Here is a 19,818-nt window from a genome sequence, read left to right on the forward strand (position 1 = left end):
AATATCTCAGGCACAGGACGGTGCGAGTGAGTTGTAGCAGCAGCTGCAATGTTCATTCCAACAGAGAGGTGGTGTATTTACCCTTTCCTAGGTCAACTCAGAGGCAGCCAGCTAGCTATTCAGCAATAGATTTTAGGCCTCCTGGAAGAGCCGTTCAGCTAGAGGCACAGGATCACCATTTGCACCACCACTGGCACGCAAAAGTGAACGCAGAGGAACGACTTCTGTGGGTGAGCAATGGCTGAGCTACAGACTCAAATGAAACATCCAAATGCCATGTTTTCTAAAATCTTCCAGCGACCTGCGTGCTTGGGTCACTGGAAGCATAATGGCCAGCATGCCCATTTATTTTCCAAGATGGTATTCACATGGGTTTGAAGACAGCATAACTGTCTATTTTGGAGGGTGACCTTACACAAGCACTGCTTGGCTTGTTTTCAGCATGGGCTAGACCAAGGCTGCTGTGGGCAGTGCTCACTTACTCATGGAGACATCAAGCTACAATTTGGCTTTTTGAGGGCAGAACAGTGACCGCTACCGGAGCAAGACAGGATTATTTCTTCACATTTCTTTTTAGTTATTCCATATTGAGTTTCCACCGATTTCTTCGAAGATAGGTCTGAAATCACATTAGCAAGTAATACAATTAACAGAAATATGGCAGGAGGGAAGTCTTAGACTGCTAGCATAGTTTACTTGGGAAATTTCCATTTATGCTAAAAAAAACAATGGTCTTTAGGCCCAGAAACCTGCCGAAAATGAAGTACTCCAGAACCTTCTGTGACAAAACTACTACAATATTTCAAAGATGAGAATATTTAGTTATAAACAAAAGTACAGTGGGAAGCATTTTTCATTGGTGCGAAACTGCTGAGGAATTACTCTAGATGGTATACCCCTCCTCACCTCCAAGCTGTGGGCATAATAAAGTATTAACACTTGTGTAGCTTTTTCAGACTAATCCATTTCAAAACTAATTTAAGGGTCTCAATGTTCTGAACTTTTTTTTAAATTGAAGATTTATGGAACTCTTAGTTTGGGTTAAACTTAAGGCTAAACGGGTTTGCAGACTACAAATAAATAATTTTATAAGTAAAAAAGTGATGTGATTTGCAGAAGCTTAGATCCACAACGTATTTGGATACCGTTCAGGACCTTAAAGATCTTAAATTGCATAGAATTTAAAACCAAAAGCAACAATTGGACATCTCTCCCTATACTAAGTATGTCCTCCTTAATCCACAGAAAAGCGGTTGAGCAGGTGACTTAGGAATGCGATGCTGTTGTAACTACAGGACTACACAAATTCTTGCTGCCATACATGTACTTTAGATGGGAATTTTACTCTATGGTTACTGTATTTAGCAAAAAAAAAAAAAAGAAAATTACATCGAGCACATGAAGTGTCTCAAATCAATCTAAGAAAAAAAATGCATCTAGAGCAAACTGTAAAATGCCTATTGTCGTGTTGCTTGGTTGAGGTCCGGCAATGCACACTACCAATATACCGAAACACCCATTTTTAGAATGCGGACAGTCCAAGCACAAACCAAGTTGAATCTGCAATCTTGTGTACTGCACATCACATATTGAAAGTCGCGGACAATATCTTAATTTAACATAGATTTTCCATAAAACTAAACTTTACATAGGCTTTAGTAAAAAGGAAGTAAACTTTCATTTTATAACTAACAATGGTTTAACAATACAAAAGTCTCCAATGTGTTCTTACCAGAATGCAAAGCAGGACTTTTCAGTAAGTTCTGTGGCTGTGTCTTCTCGTCAAATGGATACATTGCTCTTGATAAGTGTGTTTCCTGCGCAGCGCGTTCAGGGCCATACATTTCCTTTAGGTCCACAGGATGGACATCGGTCTCTGGGCTCAGCACATTCATTGCATGTTTACTCGAGGCAACATGTTTTAAGTCTATGTGGTTCTCCTCTATCTCGTCAACTATATTAAGTGCAGGATGTGTGGTTTCTTCCACATAGGAGTTGTACTTTCCTCTTCCCTTATCTTCTTGTGTGAAGGCTCTGGCTTTCGCTTCCAGAATATAATCATCTGTAGCCATTCTCTTGTCGTTTTCCTCCACAAAGAGCTGCCGGGGTTCCATTTTCAGGATGCCTTTTACTGAAACATCTGTTTTATCTACTGGTGTATGGGCTATAGGGGAGAGTTTACTAGACATACTCCGCTCACTATTAAACGTAGGCTTAGCTGTAAACAAATCCACAGAACTAACAGAAGAGGCAACTGAAGACATTTCTGTTGATGTATAAGCGCCAGTGGAAGAGATACTTTCAACAAGTGCATCGGATAACTGGGAGACTTTGCTAGAAGCAGTTGGACTTCTCACACTGGAGAATGCAGATTTTGTATTGTGCAGGTCACCCATGTAAGCTGGACAGGTAACAGAAGATGTCAAAGTCATAGTGGTTATAGATGTTGACACACTGGATGGTAAAGGAGCCATCTTCTCACATCCGATTTGATACTACAAAAAAAAATTAAAAATGAAGCAATAAGAAAATTATTCTTTTGGTGAAAGGGGCCCAACAGCAATTAATGCAATGTCAAGTTTTATCACTGGAGAAGACAAGTTAAACCAATTAACAACTAACATTTATATTTCAGGAACTGGGAGAAGATAAAATTAACATTAACTAGCACCGGCAATGCTTATAGGTGTGGCTTTTACCGCTGGTGAACGGAGACAAAGAAAAACCAAGAAACCCCATCCGCCTGCTCTGATTTAACGGGTCCTAGGCACAACCAAGACTGCTTGAAAAGAGAAATTAAACACATGAGCAGGGCACATCTGGCTGGAACAGAGCTGAGATACACAGAACAAGTGCCAACAAGTGCTTTGTGCACCACACACAGCCTTAAACAAGATCCGTTCACCAGTGGCGGAATACCAACAAAATCATGCAGAGGTAAATCAACAGAAGTACCAGCTGCCTTTAGCACAATCTATCAACAACCTTACTTCAAATAAAAGGCAAGGAATAATTTTCTATAAACTGTTCAAAAGGAAGCAATATGTACCTGCAATGTTGTTGAACTGGGATGGCGGAGTGAGCTAAAGAATGATGATGGATTAAACCCAGATCAGTTGACTGGGGGTGAGTCCTTGCAACGTTCAACACTCCGTCCATCATACCCTTTGGTTTTGCTTTGTTCACCCTAAGTTGGCAGGGTATGCCCAGACGTGGGTCCTTTGCTCACTTTGCCACTGGATTCAAGCTAGCCTGGCTGATGAGGGCTGTGACCCCGAACCAGTCCCAGGATGCTTGTTTCCGGTCCACGGAAGACCAGGCTTGGCAGTTCGGGCTGGACTGTCACCGTGAGGTACAGGGTCGGACTGATTTGCATATGGCCAGGTCTGAACTGGGGTGGCAGAGTGAGCTAAAGAAAGATGATGGATTAAACCCAGATCAGTTGACTGGGGGTGAGTGCTTGCAATGTTCAACACTCCGTCCATCATCCCCTTTGGTTTTGCTTTGACCTGCAATGTTGTTAACATGCACACAGAAGATAAGATCAGCAACACCAACATTTCTAGTCATAGTACCAGGGGATGGTGTTGAGCCAAGAACCAGCGACTATCAAACGGAAGGTCCATAACTAAAGAGGAATCCCTATAAATTCCCTAAATTACATTGGCTAAACACCATTTGCCTCGGATACACAATCCCAGCCTTATTAACAGCAATAATTTGAAGACCTATAGTACATTGGTGCCACGTTTCCCCGTAGTTTTGATCTGATAGCACCGTAAAAAAATGGCAATCGAACAATTTTTAAACTTATGAGATGACGCTCGTGACTTGGCAGCTTTTTAGAAAATAATCTGTGACTAAAACCGAAGCGGAGAAATCTTGGACTGGCTTCAGTTCGGGCGCATATTTTGTCTATCGGACAAGGGGGTTTTATATGTGTAAAAATGGAACACCACATCAAAGAAGGAAGCACTAGAGAGGATTACCCCTCCCTAACTGCAGTCAAACAAAACCCTCAGCAGACAAAACACCTCCATCAATCCACCAGGGTTCTGAAGTGGACTCAGTATGAGGTTGTGCAGTATTGCAGGCTTTCCAATCAACAAAAATAAATCTTTGGGAGGAACTTCTTCCCCACTTCCCGAAAACAGTTAATATGGATTCACTTGCATGGTAAATACTGGAAGTGCTGTGGAATAAAACCATTCCACAAGTTCACCCATCACCACTGGAAATTGCGGTAATTGTTCGAGGGGACACTAACTTGTATTTCATTCATCCCATAACATCTGCTTCAAAATAATTGCTTTACCCACCTTTTTATGTAGAAGACTATTTATCTTAATATTAATGCAAATACTGCCTGTGGAACCCTTTTCTGGGTCAAAATAGACCTAGAGGGTGCTATTAAACTTTTAAAATTCGCTTTGGTGCATGTGCAGATGAATTTGTTCCATACAGCCATTGTTCCAACCTCAAGAATCTGTAAAGTTCATTATAGAATGGAGGGTTTGCATCTTTTATTCATAACAGGAGACAACAAACAAGACTGTCTACGTTCATGACAATAACACGCTTTGTCCCCTTCCCCCACATCCACCCCCCTCAGAAGAGATTTACTTAGTCATTTGTGAATGGTAACACATTAAAACAGAAGCAAAAAACCCAGGCATTTCTAGTCTATTAAGAAACTATGTCCTAATAACGCAATGGAATGTTTTCCTCAGATGGCCTGCAAAATTTACCTCTATTTTCTATACGGGGGTGGGTGACATCAAGAACATTTTCTGTCAAAGACTTCAGAATTCTATGATGTGCAGCAAATGGGCATGATAACCTAACCTTGTTTCTAGATTGGACCATTCTAAGTACTTGATCTATTCTTTTCAAATTTAGGCAAAAAAAAAAAAATCATAATGGGTAATTGCAAGTAGCTGTTCCCAAATAGGGCTCTTCCCTACCTCACCTAATTAGCAACATTCATCCTAATTTTAAAGTGTAAATGAAAGAGTACAAATAAATGATATAATGCACGATGCAAAGCGGCTTCACTTGCATGTAGTAAAGGTCAGGCAACCAGGCACTTCCCGAAAGTCCAGTGTGCATGTTACAAGGTTGACACAAGGACATCAGGCTTACTGTTGCATAACCCTTCATCTTCACTTCAGCGAGTTGTGTAGTTGAGCAGGCAGAGGTGCAACCAATAGACGCAGATTTGGATGCTGTAGGAATAAGACTAGGAAGAAGCCGTGCATAATGCTTAGCGTCACTCATCCCAAGAGTCCTCACTTGCTGATCTAGTTCTGCCAGGTATCACATTTAGAGGCCACAACATCTGGAACAAAATCTAAGCTGTGAAGTGAACAGCACTGAGACGGAGTTGTGCGTGGAATGACTTGAAACATCTGCAACTGTCAGCCTGCCAAGCAAAGACCAGAGGAGATCAGGTACACAATAAAAAATGCAGCGCTGACCAAATAAATGTTGCTACCTTGTCCAATAATGCCAAGTTAACCTGAGGCACTGCACTAACATGGTGTGGGGATTTGCTGCCTTCTATATTGTATCGTTTGGTGCCCTCAGTTTCCACAATTTCTTCTCCATATGTTTAGTGAATTGGCGATTTAGGGGTTGGGGGGTTGGATGTACTAAAACCCTTTAAATTGGATTTTGAACTATGTTACTCCATCTAAACTAGGAATACAACCCCATGCAGGGTACATATGATAACGGACATGCATCTTGGTTCACTAATGGCATTGTTGTCGGGGTTTAAAAACGATCACATAATAAATGCCTCTCAATGCAGGAATTTCATATGATTTACTAAGGCAAATATCTTCAAACTGGGTGGTGCGCCCCCAGGTCCGTGGTACATCCTTCATAAGTTAGAGGAGCTACAAGCTGTAGAGAGGAGCGGACTGAGGTCATTCACCAGTGGTTGAAGTACCCTGGAAGCATGGCCGTTGTTTGGTGTGTTACCAGATGGTCTTTCATACCTTGTTTAATGTGATGGGAGGAGAGTGGAGGAGCCGGCTGGCAGGGGGACCCATGAAGAGCAGCACTACCCTTTATCTGGAATCAGAGGTGGGTGGGGGGATAAATGTTGGCCGATGGAAGTGAGCAGAGTAAGAATTAACAGGAGTGGGGCGACTCAGTGTGATGGTTTATAAATAGGGAAAGTCGACTGGCTGCTGGGGGCCTCGTAGCAATGCCCCATGGTACAGAGCGAGGAGAGGATGTCATTGGATTGTTTTACAAATGAGAGGATACCGCCTGCTGGGGCCTCCGACCAGTGGCACAGGAAAGGGGAGCAAGTCCTGTGTGTTGCAGCATTTCATCCCACCTTCTCGCAATGGGAAGAGAGACCTACAGCTATTGAGATAAATGTCCTCAAAAACTGACCACAAGATCTCAGGTGTATGGCTTTGAGAAGCACACTAAAGAAGCCCAGCTCAAAGATGCTGCAGCATTAGTGGACAGAGCAGCAGATCTGAACTGTGCTCATGCACTGGCTTTTAGAGACGCATGACTCAACTCTCCCCATTCATTAGCTGGCTTACCCACCTCAAATGTGAGAGCTAGATAGACATTGTGCTGAAGGAAAAAACCATGTTATTGATGTTACAATAATTTTTTTAAAGAAATTAAAAACCACACAATATCTCCAGAGGAACCACTTCTCCCCCACATACCGAAATCAAGGGATATGGGCTCACCTGTATGGTGCAAAATGAAGGTGGTGGTGAATAAACACATTCCCCAAGTTCTCCCACCACCATTGGAAATTACGGTACTTGTTGGAGGTGCTGGATAACTCTCACACTTCTTCAGTTTAACAGCTCTTTTTTGCTTTTCGGGCACTTCTATCCGACTGTTGTAATTCCAGCTATTTTTCACATGCCTGCTCATGATTTAATATTGTAAAAAGTGGTAAATTTTAGATTACATAAAAGTAGCTCAGCACGTGGCCTGAAAAACCCCTACTGACCCAAAGTATCCCTTAAGAAGGTCAAATGCAAAAGAATAGAAAGAACTAAAAAAATGACTGGGCTCAGCGAAATGAGAAAGGGGCAGTCACTTGACTCCTGTGAATGGGGTGGACCTGTGGTGCTGCTGGAACAACCACTGGGTCTGCAATTTGTAACGTTGATACAAAGAGTCCAGGAAAACAGTTTGTAGGCCCACTGAAGACTAGCAATGGGGCAGACAAAAAACTAAGCCTGTCAGCAACACCAGTCAGATAAATGTGCAATTCTACACAAGTCACATGATGGAGACCCTAATAGAACATGAACGAAAGAACAGAACCAAACTCTGATGAAAATTGGCAATGAACAGCGAGGTGAACCTCCTATGCAAGAATATCCAGAAAATGAATAAAAGGGTGGAACACTAAATGCACCGTACTGGGAACTAGTTCGGAAGCAAAATACCTAGTGAAGAAACTAAAGCCACTAGACATAGTTACACAATCTTGCCTCAAAAACAAAGACGGGAGATCTCAGAGGAACATCAAACTAGTGAGAATTCCATAGCGAGAAGTGCAACTGTATAAGGATCTGTTCATGGAGAACTGGATAACAAAGTTCCCTAAATGTTATGAGTGCAGCAAGCGTTTTTTTGTTTAAAGTAAAAAGTGTTCAGAGGGTGCCCAGGGAATCTCCGAGCCTGCTCCCTGCCCACTCCCTCCGCTTCAAGCAGGACCAACGCAGCTAGACCCTTCAACTTTCAAAATAGGTAAGGCACCATGAAAGCTAGGTCCAATGAACTACAAAATGTCCATACATTTCCAGTCATCCCCCTGGTGGGGCAATGACAGACGCAGCATTGATTTAGTAAAAAAAGCCATGGAGGAAAGAAAGCTGAAAAACATGATGCTGTTCCCAACTGAGACAGTGGGGCATCCTAAATCCTGAAGATGTTTAGGACTGACTGAGGGTGGTGTATGGTTGCCTCGCAAAGAAAGAGCACACAGTGGCAGCAGTGGATGGAAAGAAGTACAAGGCGTAGGAGGAAAAGTGGCACAATCAGGAATAACTACCAACCTTCAGCACTAGGTCTTGACCTGGAGAACGTCATAACACTGGAAGAAATGAAGACTATTGTTGCAGTTGGTAAGGCCCCAGGCCGGTATGGTCTACCTTTGGAGTTCCACAAAAAATGTTGTGAATGTGACACTCCAGCCAATAATTAATGGGTTTTTAGAACTTTTCTCTGAGGGCTCTTGGCTAGCTGACCTTCCAACAGCCACTAGTTCTGATCCTCAAGAAGGGAAGATGTAGGAATGCATGTCATATAAACTGATTTCCCAGACAGAAGCAGAAACCTGGTCCAAGATGCTGGCCAATAGTTTAACACCTGTATTAATGATCTGGCTCATCCTGATCAATCTGGGTTCACAGCATTAAATTCCACTAGACAACGAGGAGGCTTCAGACAGTGGAAAAACGGCTACCCTTTGCATCTTTTGGTGTGAACAAGGCCTTCAAATATTGAATGAAGTTTAGGTGTTTATATAGTGACTAAAAGGAGTTCTTGGACCACATATAGCTTGGCTGACGCTGCTCTATAGCCAGAAGCAAAAATAAGAACAAATAGAGCTACATGCTTCCCAAAAACACACGGTAGGAGACGGGTATGCCGCTTGTCCTCAAACAGATTTGCATTAACAAACAAATCTTTAGCAAAGCTAATAAATACAGAAGCCCCGATTAGAGAGTGGAAATGGATGCCAGAAAAAAAGTCTGACTGTATGCAGACATTTCGTTATCGATAGCAGAACTTGACTAAACCCTGGTGAGACAAACAGATTTGAGAAAAACTGACACTATTTAGGATTCTGCTTTTCACACTAGGTTACTGGAAACAGACAGCAGGATATCTCAATCCCCTTAAGGGTGGAACATACCCACTTTAAATACAGAGGGATGTGGATCTCTATGGAATTGCAAACAGGTGTCAGACAACTTACTCCCTAAACCCAATTGAGGAGGGACTAACAGTCCTTTGAGGGCTCACTGACAAGATTAAAAACTGGCAGAACTTTGGAACAGATTTTGCATACAGAATCTGTTCCAAAGTTCTACCATTATTTTAATTAATGTTGCTCTGCATTCATGGAAATGTCAGTCTCTAAACCCAATAGAAGACGATTGAAGTTGTCGGGGTACGGCTTGCCGTTTCATCAAGATCCACACACCTAGATATTTAAAGTGTTTATGTTGCACCTTTAAGGGCACTGGGAGCTTTGTTGTCGGTTATATTACAGAGTCTGCCATACAAGATACTTGAAGGGGATTTGGTAAGACAGACAAATTGATGAGGACGTTACAGAGGGGGAATTGATGGGGGGTGCTCTGTCAGGGGTGTTCACAAACAAGTACTCTAATAACACAGCAAAGATCTAATAAAAAAGAGGAGCATTGCCTTACCAAATAAACAAAGATTATTACCGATGTACTCCACGGATTAATGTGAATGATGAGGTTCCGCATTCCTGCAAAAGCCAACTTCGGAAAGGACGACATTATGAGAATGAAGGTATATGCCCATGTATTGTATGAGGGCTTAAAATTATACACAGCTTGCGAGGGTCAGACCCTGTGGTCAAGTCATGACAAACTCAAATGTGAGATAAGATGAGCAAGTAGACATCAAGGGCACCACTATAGTCAACCATAAGACTAAACCATTGGACCAGCTTCAAAAATCTGGATACTTCAGCCATATAACTACTTCTGGAGAGTGTGGGATGGGATGTTGAGGCTGGGGTGCAGATGCTATGGTTCAATACATGAACCTTAAATAAAGCAATGCACTACTCCCAAATCCTTATGTATATACAACTCAGACATGTGTTCTCCGTGTGTATCGGGGAAGTCGTAGGCATGAGCGATGGCTCACTGTTAGAAAAACAGGCTGCTAGCGACATCCATGAAATATCATTGCCATACAACCCCTCTACCACATGACCTGCAAGGGCAGGACTTCCAGCAAATGAAAGTTATAAGGGAGGGAGAAGATTGGAGCAAGTGATGGGGGAGCTTTAGAGATGCAGGCTTCAACCATGCTCCAACCATGCTCCTCAGAAGGTGGGATGCCTCATATCTAAACAGATACCAAAAATCTCTAGCAAATCAAAGGTTGGTTGTAGTAAAGAGGGGCATCTCCAGAAAACGCAGTATCTCCACTATATTAGCGATCGAGGAATGGGCCAGAAGCACTGACTGATGTCTGGCAGATGAGAGGGTGGTGTACCAGAGCCTTGGGAATACCAACAAGTTTGAACAAACCTGGTCAAGCAATATGGGGACTGGGAAATAGATACTCAAAAGTGGAAAACTTCCTGTAGAATCCACATGGGATGTAACCTATAAAAACTATACACAAGGTCTGAGGTAGATCGTACGGCCTGATGACGAGCAAAACTGTTCAACATATGTAGTACCATATTTATAAACCACCTTCAATATTTTTTATTCAGCCACATTGACATATTGACATCCAGCTACCTCACTGCCATTATATATCCTAATTTTCAGACGACTGAAATGCCTTTCAATAAAATTCAACTTTAAAAACCTGTTTCAGGCCTTACGCATACTCCATCAGTCTAAATACGTTACAAGGCTCAAAGGATGTCACTGTCAAAAATGCCACCTTATCACTCGTATTTATGGGCTCAACATCAGCTTTCAATTGTGTTGACCAACAGAATATTTGATGCACAGCGGATGGTACAGACTAGAACTTCACAACTTAATTTCTTTCCATGCCAAAACACCAGCCAGTCTAAGATGTGGGTCCCAAGGCCAATCTGAGAATAGCGTTCCAATTTCAAGGAGTGCACAACAGAATTGTGACTTGGCACCTCTCAAGTACATTCATATTCATCTTTTAGCTGAGTCACTGATACAAGGTTATGTACCTTTCCTAAAGATGACCAAAATAATATTCTTATTCTCTATGCTGATGATGCTTTAATCTGGTCTATCATTGCAAATGGTCTTCAGCAGCTGGTTGCTATTTAAGTCTGTAAAATGGACAGAGACCTATGAGCTAAAATCCACAAGCAAAAAGTATATTCTCAGGTCCCAAGGTAGAGTTGCCGCCTAGGGTTAATTCACGCTTCATCATGACCTCACAACGACACAGACATTGTTAGCTAATCTCCTTTTTTCTGGTTGATAATTTGGATAATGCAAAGGTAATCAAGCCAAAGGGATTAGTGAGCAGTTTAAAGTGAGCAAATCGTGCTCACTGGTTCCGATTGATCCTGGAGTCTGATTCGGCTCTTCGAGGTCGATAGAAGAGTTTTCAAACAAACCGTGGATCAAGTCCTTTTTTCTTAAAATATTAAGTCAATCATGGACAAACAGAAGGATTATTAAAAGGCTAAGCAGATAATCCTGTACCAATAGCTCAAAAGCATCTGCCCTAAAAAGGCACTTTTTAACTCTGATAACAAATGGTGCCTTAACTGTAGGTGAAGAATACTTCTCTTTTTATCCTAATTTTTTCTTTTAATGGGGGCATCGTCAGTTACATCAATTGTACACTCCTGCATTCCAGAAGCCCTTGTGTTTGGCCGCCACCTCCTGGTATTCCTTCCCCTTGGCAACTTTGTGTCCAAGTTTTCCTTGGCTTCCGGTTTCAGCATGGATTAATCTCTCTCCAGAGTTCATTTGCAAGGAACCTCATTTTATTTGTGTGGGGGAGGGGCGGGGGGGGGGGGGGTGGGGGAAGGGTGGCTGCATGTGAATTCTGCAGCATGATTGTTTTCTCAATTCACATGCTGTACACGGATTTTGTGGCAGTATTCTTTTCTTGGATGGAGTTGAAATGAGCAGTGCCTGAGGACAGATGCTTTAATGCACCTTGTTAATTTGAATATCCACACGTTTTGTAAAAGTGCGTATTGGATGACCAAGTTTTTGCCAAATATTGTCGTTGATAGATAAGTTTACTAACAAAGTATTGGTGGTTCCTTTTTTCTACCCCTTATGGAATGGACTCTAGGATTTCCTTCTAATTGAAAGCCTACTTTTGCATAACATTAGATTAATATTATTCACTTTGCAATAGTGCCTTTAGTAACTGATGAGCCCTTGTTCACTTGTATATAGGAAACAAACAACTGGTTTGCCTTCCCGATTGGTTTAGTTTAATCTAGATAATACAATGGCTGCCCTTCGGACATTCAGAGTATGGAGGGCTTTTCTGCAGTTTTTGGGAAATCCTGGTTGCTGGACTGTGATTCACATGGAATTTGAAGTGAACTTTCACAGGAAATGTGGATTCATGTCTTTGTAGACCTGTGAGTACAGTTTCTGTATGGTTAGCACTTATAACTCACTTATCCTGCAGAGTGATGTAATGAAATGGCTACTTACCAGAAGGAGTAGTTTTGCTGCATGAAGAATTTTCTTGATTCACATGCTGTGCATTATTCCGTCATCTAGTGGTTGGGTCTGGCATTGTCTTTTTGTTGTGGGCGTCGACCACCATTGGTGGTAAGTCCATCCCTTGAGTGATGTCAGACTGCGCCCCGGAAGCTCCTGTACATGGTGGGTATCTTCAGATTCTTTTTTCCACCAATATTGCGCTTTCTTCCTACTTTTTTGCTTCATCTCATTTCAGGGGAGGAGGGTTGGTTGCAGGTGAATACAAAAAATTCAAGCTGCAAAACTACTCCTACTAGTAAGTGACCATTTTGCTTTGCAGCATGAATCCTTTTCTGGATTCACATGCTGTGCATTAATTTATGTTGCGGTATCCTGATCCCTGGGTTGGTTGGGTTGAAATGTGGATGTGTTGGCAGACAGATACTGTAGTGCTTTCTGTCACACCTTTGCCTCCATGTTAACCTGGACATCCACACAGTAGTGTTTCGTGAAGGTGTGCGGTGATGACCAGGTTGCTGCCATGCAGATTTAGTCAATAGGTAGGTTTGCTAGAAATTCAAGTGTGGCACCAGTTTTTCTGGTTGAGTGTGTTCTGTTATGATGACTTGTATAGTGCACATATACCCTTAGGTGCCTTGGCGCTTCCGGTTCTCCATACTATGTTTCAGACCACTATTCTTAAAAGAGCCATGTCTTTAGTTACTTTATGAACTCAAGAATAGAGGGAATCATCCTAAGATGTAATGGCAGGGAGTTCCATCTCTTTAAGGTAGTGTAGCTAAAACTCCTCCCACCCCAGTCCGTTTTTTTGATTCGGACAGTAGGCAATATATTGGTATTACCCGATCCTAGAGGTCTGTTGGGTGAATACCATCTGAAAAGGTCCCATAAAAATTTCGGACCTTCTCTATGGAGTGCCTTGTGAGCGATACAGAGCGCCTTGAATTTTACCCGCTGACCGACTGGCAGCCAGTGCAGGTCCTGAATCCATGTTCTAACAGACTGATGTTTGGGGATATCCAGTATGAGTCTCGCAGCTGCATTTTGGACTGTTTGCAACTTTCGGAGAAGAGAGAATTGGATATTGATGTATAGGCCATTACAGTAGTCAAGTTTTGATAGGACTAGAGAGGTCACTATCATCTTACTGGATTTTCTGGGAATGAAAGCGAGTATTTTTCCTAAGGTTTTAATCATAAAGTATGTAAGACACCACCTTGGATACTTGGGGCTTCAGGCTCAATTTGTCATCTATAATAACACCAAGGGTTCTTGGCTTTGACTACAGGTGTAGGAGGGGGGCCGGGATTGTCTGGCCACCACATTGGGGACCAAGGTGGAAAACTATTACCAAACATGATCACTTCCATTTTGCATGAATTCAATTTCAGAAAATGATTATTCATCCAGTTACTTAACGTAATCATACAATCGTGAAGTTTTAGGGAATGATTGATATCCTTATCCACTGCAGAGATTACCAACTGGGTATCGAAGCGTAGGAGGTAGGAATCAAATTAAAACTTCTGATCAGCGTGCTCTAGGATACACAAGTAATGTCTTTACCGCTCTGGTGTAGCAGGTTTCGATAGTCTCCACTATAAATCATGCGATTGCTCCCTTGGTCACTAGTGCTCCCTTGCTTGCCCTAGCAAACAGACAAATTGGTTCCCTTTGAGAAAACACGGTTTCTTGTAGAGTGCATTAGTGCCCTTGCACATTCAGTGTGTGCGTGACTTTTTCCGCTGGTATGTTTGGTTTTGAAAGGACGCTAAACAAATAGAAGAGGGTTAGCTAGTGTTTGTGCTGTGGATACAATGATGCAGTCTGGAGGGACGTGGCCTTTTATATATTTGGGGCCCCGAGTGGAGTGTTTGTACTTCTCCACTTGAGGTGATATCGCTCTTGCAGTGGCTGTATCTCAAAAAGCCTCCTTCCCCTTGTGTAGAATGCTAGGGAGCATGGTCAAGTAGAGGTTAGTCTTTTCTGAGTGCACCAGGGTTTCCAGTAGGAAGCATACTTCCCCTTTCTCCTATTCCAACTGTACCCCATATGCATCTGCAGTCCTTTTGATGACTGTTGTACTGGGTCAAGTTGTTCTGTGTCAAAGGTCTTGAAGGATATTTTTCTACCCCTTCCTAAGGGAACTCCGCATAAGGGTCCTGCCCGGTTTACTCGAGCTGGCTTTAGTCCACATACATCACCACTTTGACTTCTTCGACCACATAGAAGGCCTCTTGTTCCTCCTCATGTGCCTCTGGTGTTGCCCGGGCTTCTAAGTGCAACTGGTCTGCTTTAACCTCCAATGGCTGTCAAGGGTCTTGGTGGAATGTGAAATTCTTTCAAGGAGTCAAACTTCTCTACGAAGCAGGGCTGCAATTTAGACCTTGAGCGTTCTTTGTTCGGCGTCGACCTTGGAATGAGCATTTTAGTGTTGATGGCTCTCCATGCCTCGATTCCTTGCCCTTCTCCCTCGCTCCTTCTCGACCACTTTGTTGCATCAAAGGTCTCGTCGACTAGTTGCCCCATATGTGTACTTTGGTTGGGACCAGTGTGATCTTTGCTTGTGCTGACCCTCAGTGGTCTGGTGTTTCAGTGTCAAGGCTGCCTTGAAGGACTTAGAGTCCAACGACCTAATGTCCGCACCTTTAGCTGGTGTACTTTTTGGCATTTCTTCTTGGTGTATGTCGTGCTTTCCCTGATGCTCCATTTTATTCGATGTCTGTCTAGGAGTCCTCTACCTCAGATTTCTCTTCTCATGCCGGATCGTCCTCCGAAATGTGGCTCATAGTCACTAGATAGGCAGAGAGATCTTTGAGATTCCTCTGTCTTCGGTGTGAGAGCCGTGGTGTACTGATATAGTCTCTGTCCATGTCATACATGGAGTGTCTTTGGTATGAACGCGGTGCATACCTTGCTGTCCTCGATCTTGTGGTCCCTCGGCAGGAAAAGTTTGCAGACCTTGTCGGGATTTCTTTAGGCAAATTTGCGGTGACAAATGGGTCAGTATTTAAAAGGGATATTTTCGTTAACCCTTTACTGTCTCTCCCCTCGTAATTCTCGGGCTACAAGATCTTACTGGCGGTGTAGTTGTCGAGGAGGTTCCCACTTTCTTTCTATCTTTTTGTGGTCTTTGGTGCTCTTTATTGATTTTTGGACGTCTTCCTTTCTTGCTGTAATTCTTGGGAGCTCATCAGTTGTCCTTCCAGACAACGGCCAAAACCACAAACTGAATATGGCGACCATGCAGAGGAACTTTCGGGGTGCCCCACACAAAAAAACAAACAAAAAAAAAACAAGGACAACTCCAAGACCAACCACTTGATGGCAGAATAATTCACTTCATGTGAAACCAGAAATGGATTCATGCTTTAAAACTGCTATTAGGGATTATGTTTTTATTAGTAACTTTTATGCTTTATGCGGTGGTTCAAAAGGTTCCTTCTTTAAATGTGACTACCATATTAAGGTTCCACACAGGGGTTGCTGCAGATTGTGATGGAGCTATTCTTTGATTAACTCTTGTGATTCTTCAGTGGAGAGACAAAGTAAATCACTTATTTTACGCTCATCTTTAGGTTCTGCAATAATCTGCCCTAAGGTTGTTTAGAATCCATGCATGTACACATTGTTATATACATGTACACATTATTGTTATATACATGTGTACATCGTTCAGGTTTTCATGTAAATTAAAACATTTTCACCTTCATAGTAAACTCACAGTCACAGCTCCATTTATTGTATTAAACAATCCTTGTTGCTTAAGCAAACAGCCAACACTTGTTTCGCTACTTCAAGACATGCAGGCCGTGGGCTTTTTTTTTTTAAGGCTTACCCAAATCCATTAAATAGGAGTAATGCTCAGAGTAGGATTTATAATGTCTTCTAAATGAAGGGCTGGTTAAAACCATGATCGATTTCTCCAGTTGTAAAAAAAAAAGGGTCCTTAGCAACAGGAAATGGACGCTATATAGGAGGTTCAGAGTCTCTGCAGTCTCCCTTGAAAAAAAATACTCAGGTCTCCCGCAGGAATCTTTTGATGACTGGTGTGCCATGAAAGTGATTTGTCACCTTGTGTATACCATGAAAGCTGACAGGTGGATTGCAAGCTAAGTGTAAGTTTGCATCTCGTCTAAAACACAAAGGTTGGGTAGCGAATGACTGTTAAAATGATCCTCCTGGTTCCGCAGGAGGCCTCTTCGGTTTAGTTGCATAACATGTGTGCTTGGTCTTCTAGCATCCCTTAGAATTTGGTCATTTGGTCTCCCACGGAGCGCCACAGATGTTGAGCATTCAGGAGAAAGATGGTAGGCTGAGGCTCTTTGGCTTCGGCTGAAAGAAGGTCCTGCATGTCCAGGAAATGTATTTTCCCCAGTGACATTTTCATTAGGCCTCAAAAATGTTACTCATTGGGGGGCTATCAAGATCAGCATCATGGACTGCTTGCACTTGTTTATTACAAGCTGTATCAGTGGTCGGGGGGGGGGGGAGCACACATTTTCTTGACTGGTCTATTGATGGGGCATTCGCCAGGGACAAATTGCGAGGGAGTCTGGAAGCAAAGTTTTGGCATTTCACAAATAGGTCTACTTTTGCTGTAGGCCAATGTAGGAAAACCTAGTTTTAATACTGGCTTTAACTCCCAATCTCCCAATCATGAGACATTTGCGCATCTTCTTAGTCTATCTGCCCTCACATTTTATATAGCTGGGAGGTGTACTGCTATCCAGGTTCTCTTTCTTTGGATGGCCCATTTCCAAATGTCTGAGGCTAGTTTCGGCCATTCATATCACCTTGTCTGTCCATACTTTCATGCAAAACATTGAATATTTGTTTGGATATGTACAGTCATAACTGCTACTGGTCTTTGGAAGGCATTTAAAGCTACAAAAAGGGTATTTATTTCTATCCTGTTTATGTATTGTTCTGCCTCAATTTCCACCAGCCCATGATGTCGAAGTTCCACGTGTGTGCTCACCAATGAGCGTGGGATACATTGTGGTGATGGAGTGGTTTCTTCAAAGGGAATGCTTAACTGTTGCATTACTAGTTCAACCCAGATATATCCTTCTGTACCCTCTTCGTAACAACGACTAGATCTTCTCAACTGTCCATTACCTGTGACCACATATTCTGTAGCCATTCTTTAACTGGTCTCCATTGTAACCTGGCATGTGGATGCAACGGAATTAAGGTTGCAGTCAGTTTTGCCATAGTTCTTACTGCATTTGTCCCCCTTCTGGTGAAGGCAAGCTTGCTCTGTCAGTCCCAGGATTAATTTGGCTCTGGGGTACGCCATTGCCTCTGATGCATTGAGTCTTGATCCTACAAAGAGCGTTATCTCTCGCTTGTATTGGTGAGAACTTTTCTGTATTGGAGAAGCCTAGTTTGTGCAGTCTGTTCATGACGGTGCTTCTCTGGCATGGAGTGAATGAGCTTGCTTTAACTAGCCAATCGGCTACTTAAGGGTACACATCTTGGGTTAGTCGCTATTGCAACCAAACATTATGTAAACATCCTGTTATACTAAAATAGAGTACCTTGAATTGATAGTACTATACCCGATTCACTACAAAGCAAAGAAGTCTTTTGTGTTTCCGGTTCCTGGGCACATGTAGATCTGCAGGTCTGTCTCCATATAGTCTTTTTTTTCCCCCACAGCTGCTAGGTGACCTCTTGAAATGTTGTCAATTAGATATTTTGTTTTTAGGAAATTAAGAATCAGATCCTGAATTGGTCTCAGTGTCTAGCCTTATTTCGGTACCATAAACTAGAGTAATTTCCTGGCTTAATTTCTGCCTTCGGTATCTTTTTTATTGCTTGTGTTTGCAGTAGCTCCTCGAACTACTGCTGTAGATGTTGGAGCTCTTACTCTGCATGCATTCTATGTTTTTTGGTTTCACATGTAGAGAAATTTTAAGAGCTCAATGCAGTAATCATGCTGAATTATGTTCAGTATCCCTTTGTCAGAGTTCATGGTCCTCCACTCCTGGACACTCCTATTCTATCTCCCCCCCCCCCCCTCCACGCCCCCCCCCCCACCCAAACTGGTGGCATGTGGTGGTGTTCATTTTGTAACTAGTCATTTGCTATGGCTAGAAACTGCTGCTGATAAATCGTGGAAAATTGCCATTGTGGTGGTATTGACTCCTGTGCACCAGCTCGCTGGTATGCTTGCAGGGGCAGAGTTTTAAATACCTCCTCTTACTGACGGTAATGGCATACAAATCCCTTTACTGAAGTATTGATACCATTGTGACTTTTGCTGTCTAGTTATCTCTCTTAATTTGTTAGAGTGCCTCATTGACTCCCATTCCAAACAGATGTTCTCCTGAGTAAGGGGTTTGGATAACATTTGTCTGTACTTGATACTTTAAATCGGATACCTGCTGCCAGGCGTGCCTTCTAAAGGTTGTAAGGTGGCACAATTGCCTGGTTCCCTTATCTGCGGTGTCCAAGGCTGACTTAAGGCAGGTACTGGATATAGGTTGCCTTCCTCTAGCACAGAGTTTGCCTTCTGCAGATATTGTTCAGGGAGGGGCTTCATTAGTTCCAATTTCTTAGCATTGTAGGGCAGCATAGTAGGGAGTGCATTTGAGTTTGCAAGTCTCCAATGTGCGGGCCTTCTGTCAAGTTGGCACTCCGCCATCCCCACCCTTTTGCTTTCCTTTTCAGGTGCTTGGTCAGCTGATGTACGGATATTAGCTCTTTCTGGTGGTGGCCACAATTTAGTTCACCATGCGTTGCCCTTAATGTAAATAATAGTTAGAGTGCTTATAAATCTTTCCTACCCTTTGAGTTGCAGGTTTACATGCTGCTGAGTTTAGGAACACCCTCCTTGATCCAGAATACTTGACAGTATAAAGATCTATTGGTTCTTCCTTTGTGAGGGTAAAATGATTTCCGGCAAAAAGCAAGCCTGGGATTGTTCTTTTATCTGGATCCCAGATCGGGTAGTGTCGATCACCACATTATACACTGCGATGTCATCTGGAGGTGATGGCCTTAAAGGGTAGGATTCAACACCCTCTTCAGGAGAATCTGTAAAAGCTCTTGCCGTTCTCCTTCAGTGATTTTTGGATGTTGAAAAAAAACCTATTCATACATATTCTCCAAGAAGAACACCTCCTCGCCCACTTCCTGCTGTTCAGGCATAGTTGGTGGTTGAAGTTCAGCTTGCTCCTCCCCATGTAAATAAATAAATGTGGTTCTCCCAGGTGGTTTCAAAGGGGTTAGAAATGTAAGCAATGCGGGGCAAGATGGCCGCCAGTGGGCTGTAGAGCACAGTCGCACTTACTCCCTCTCCCGACTAGGAGGATGAGGAAGCTGCCCTGATGCGGACCCAGAGCTGGATATGCGGGTGTTTCTGTGGATAGCAGGTGGTCAGCGAGGAGCAGTTAGGCAG

The 19,818-nt window shown here is 42.8% G+C and overlaps 1 protein-coding gene across 28 annotated transcripts in view; it reads right to left on the bottom strand.

Moving 5' to 3' along the window:
• Positions 1-19,818, bottom strand: part of SVIL (supervillin) — an 807,080-nt gene that overhangs the window by 299,337 nt on the left and 487,925 nt on the right. For all 28 annotated transcript variants that reach the window (XM_086941586.1, XM_086941584.1, XM_086941578.1 and 25 more), the window contains one exon: positions 1,733-2,495. In XM_086941586.1, the coding sequence (XP_086797712.1) occupies positions 1,733-2,495 (763 nt within the window). The remainder of the gene's footprint in view (positions 1-1,732; positions 2,496-19,818) is intronic.

This window comes from Lissotriton vulgaris, chromosome 10 (genome assembly GCF_964263255.1).
Source record: "Lissotriton vulgaris chromosome 10, aLisVul1.2, whole genome shotgun sequence".
NCBI classification, from domain to species: domain Eukaryota; kingdom Metazoa; phylum Chordata; class Amphibia; order Caudata; family Salamandridae; genus Lissotriton; species Lissotriton vulgaris.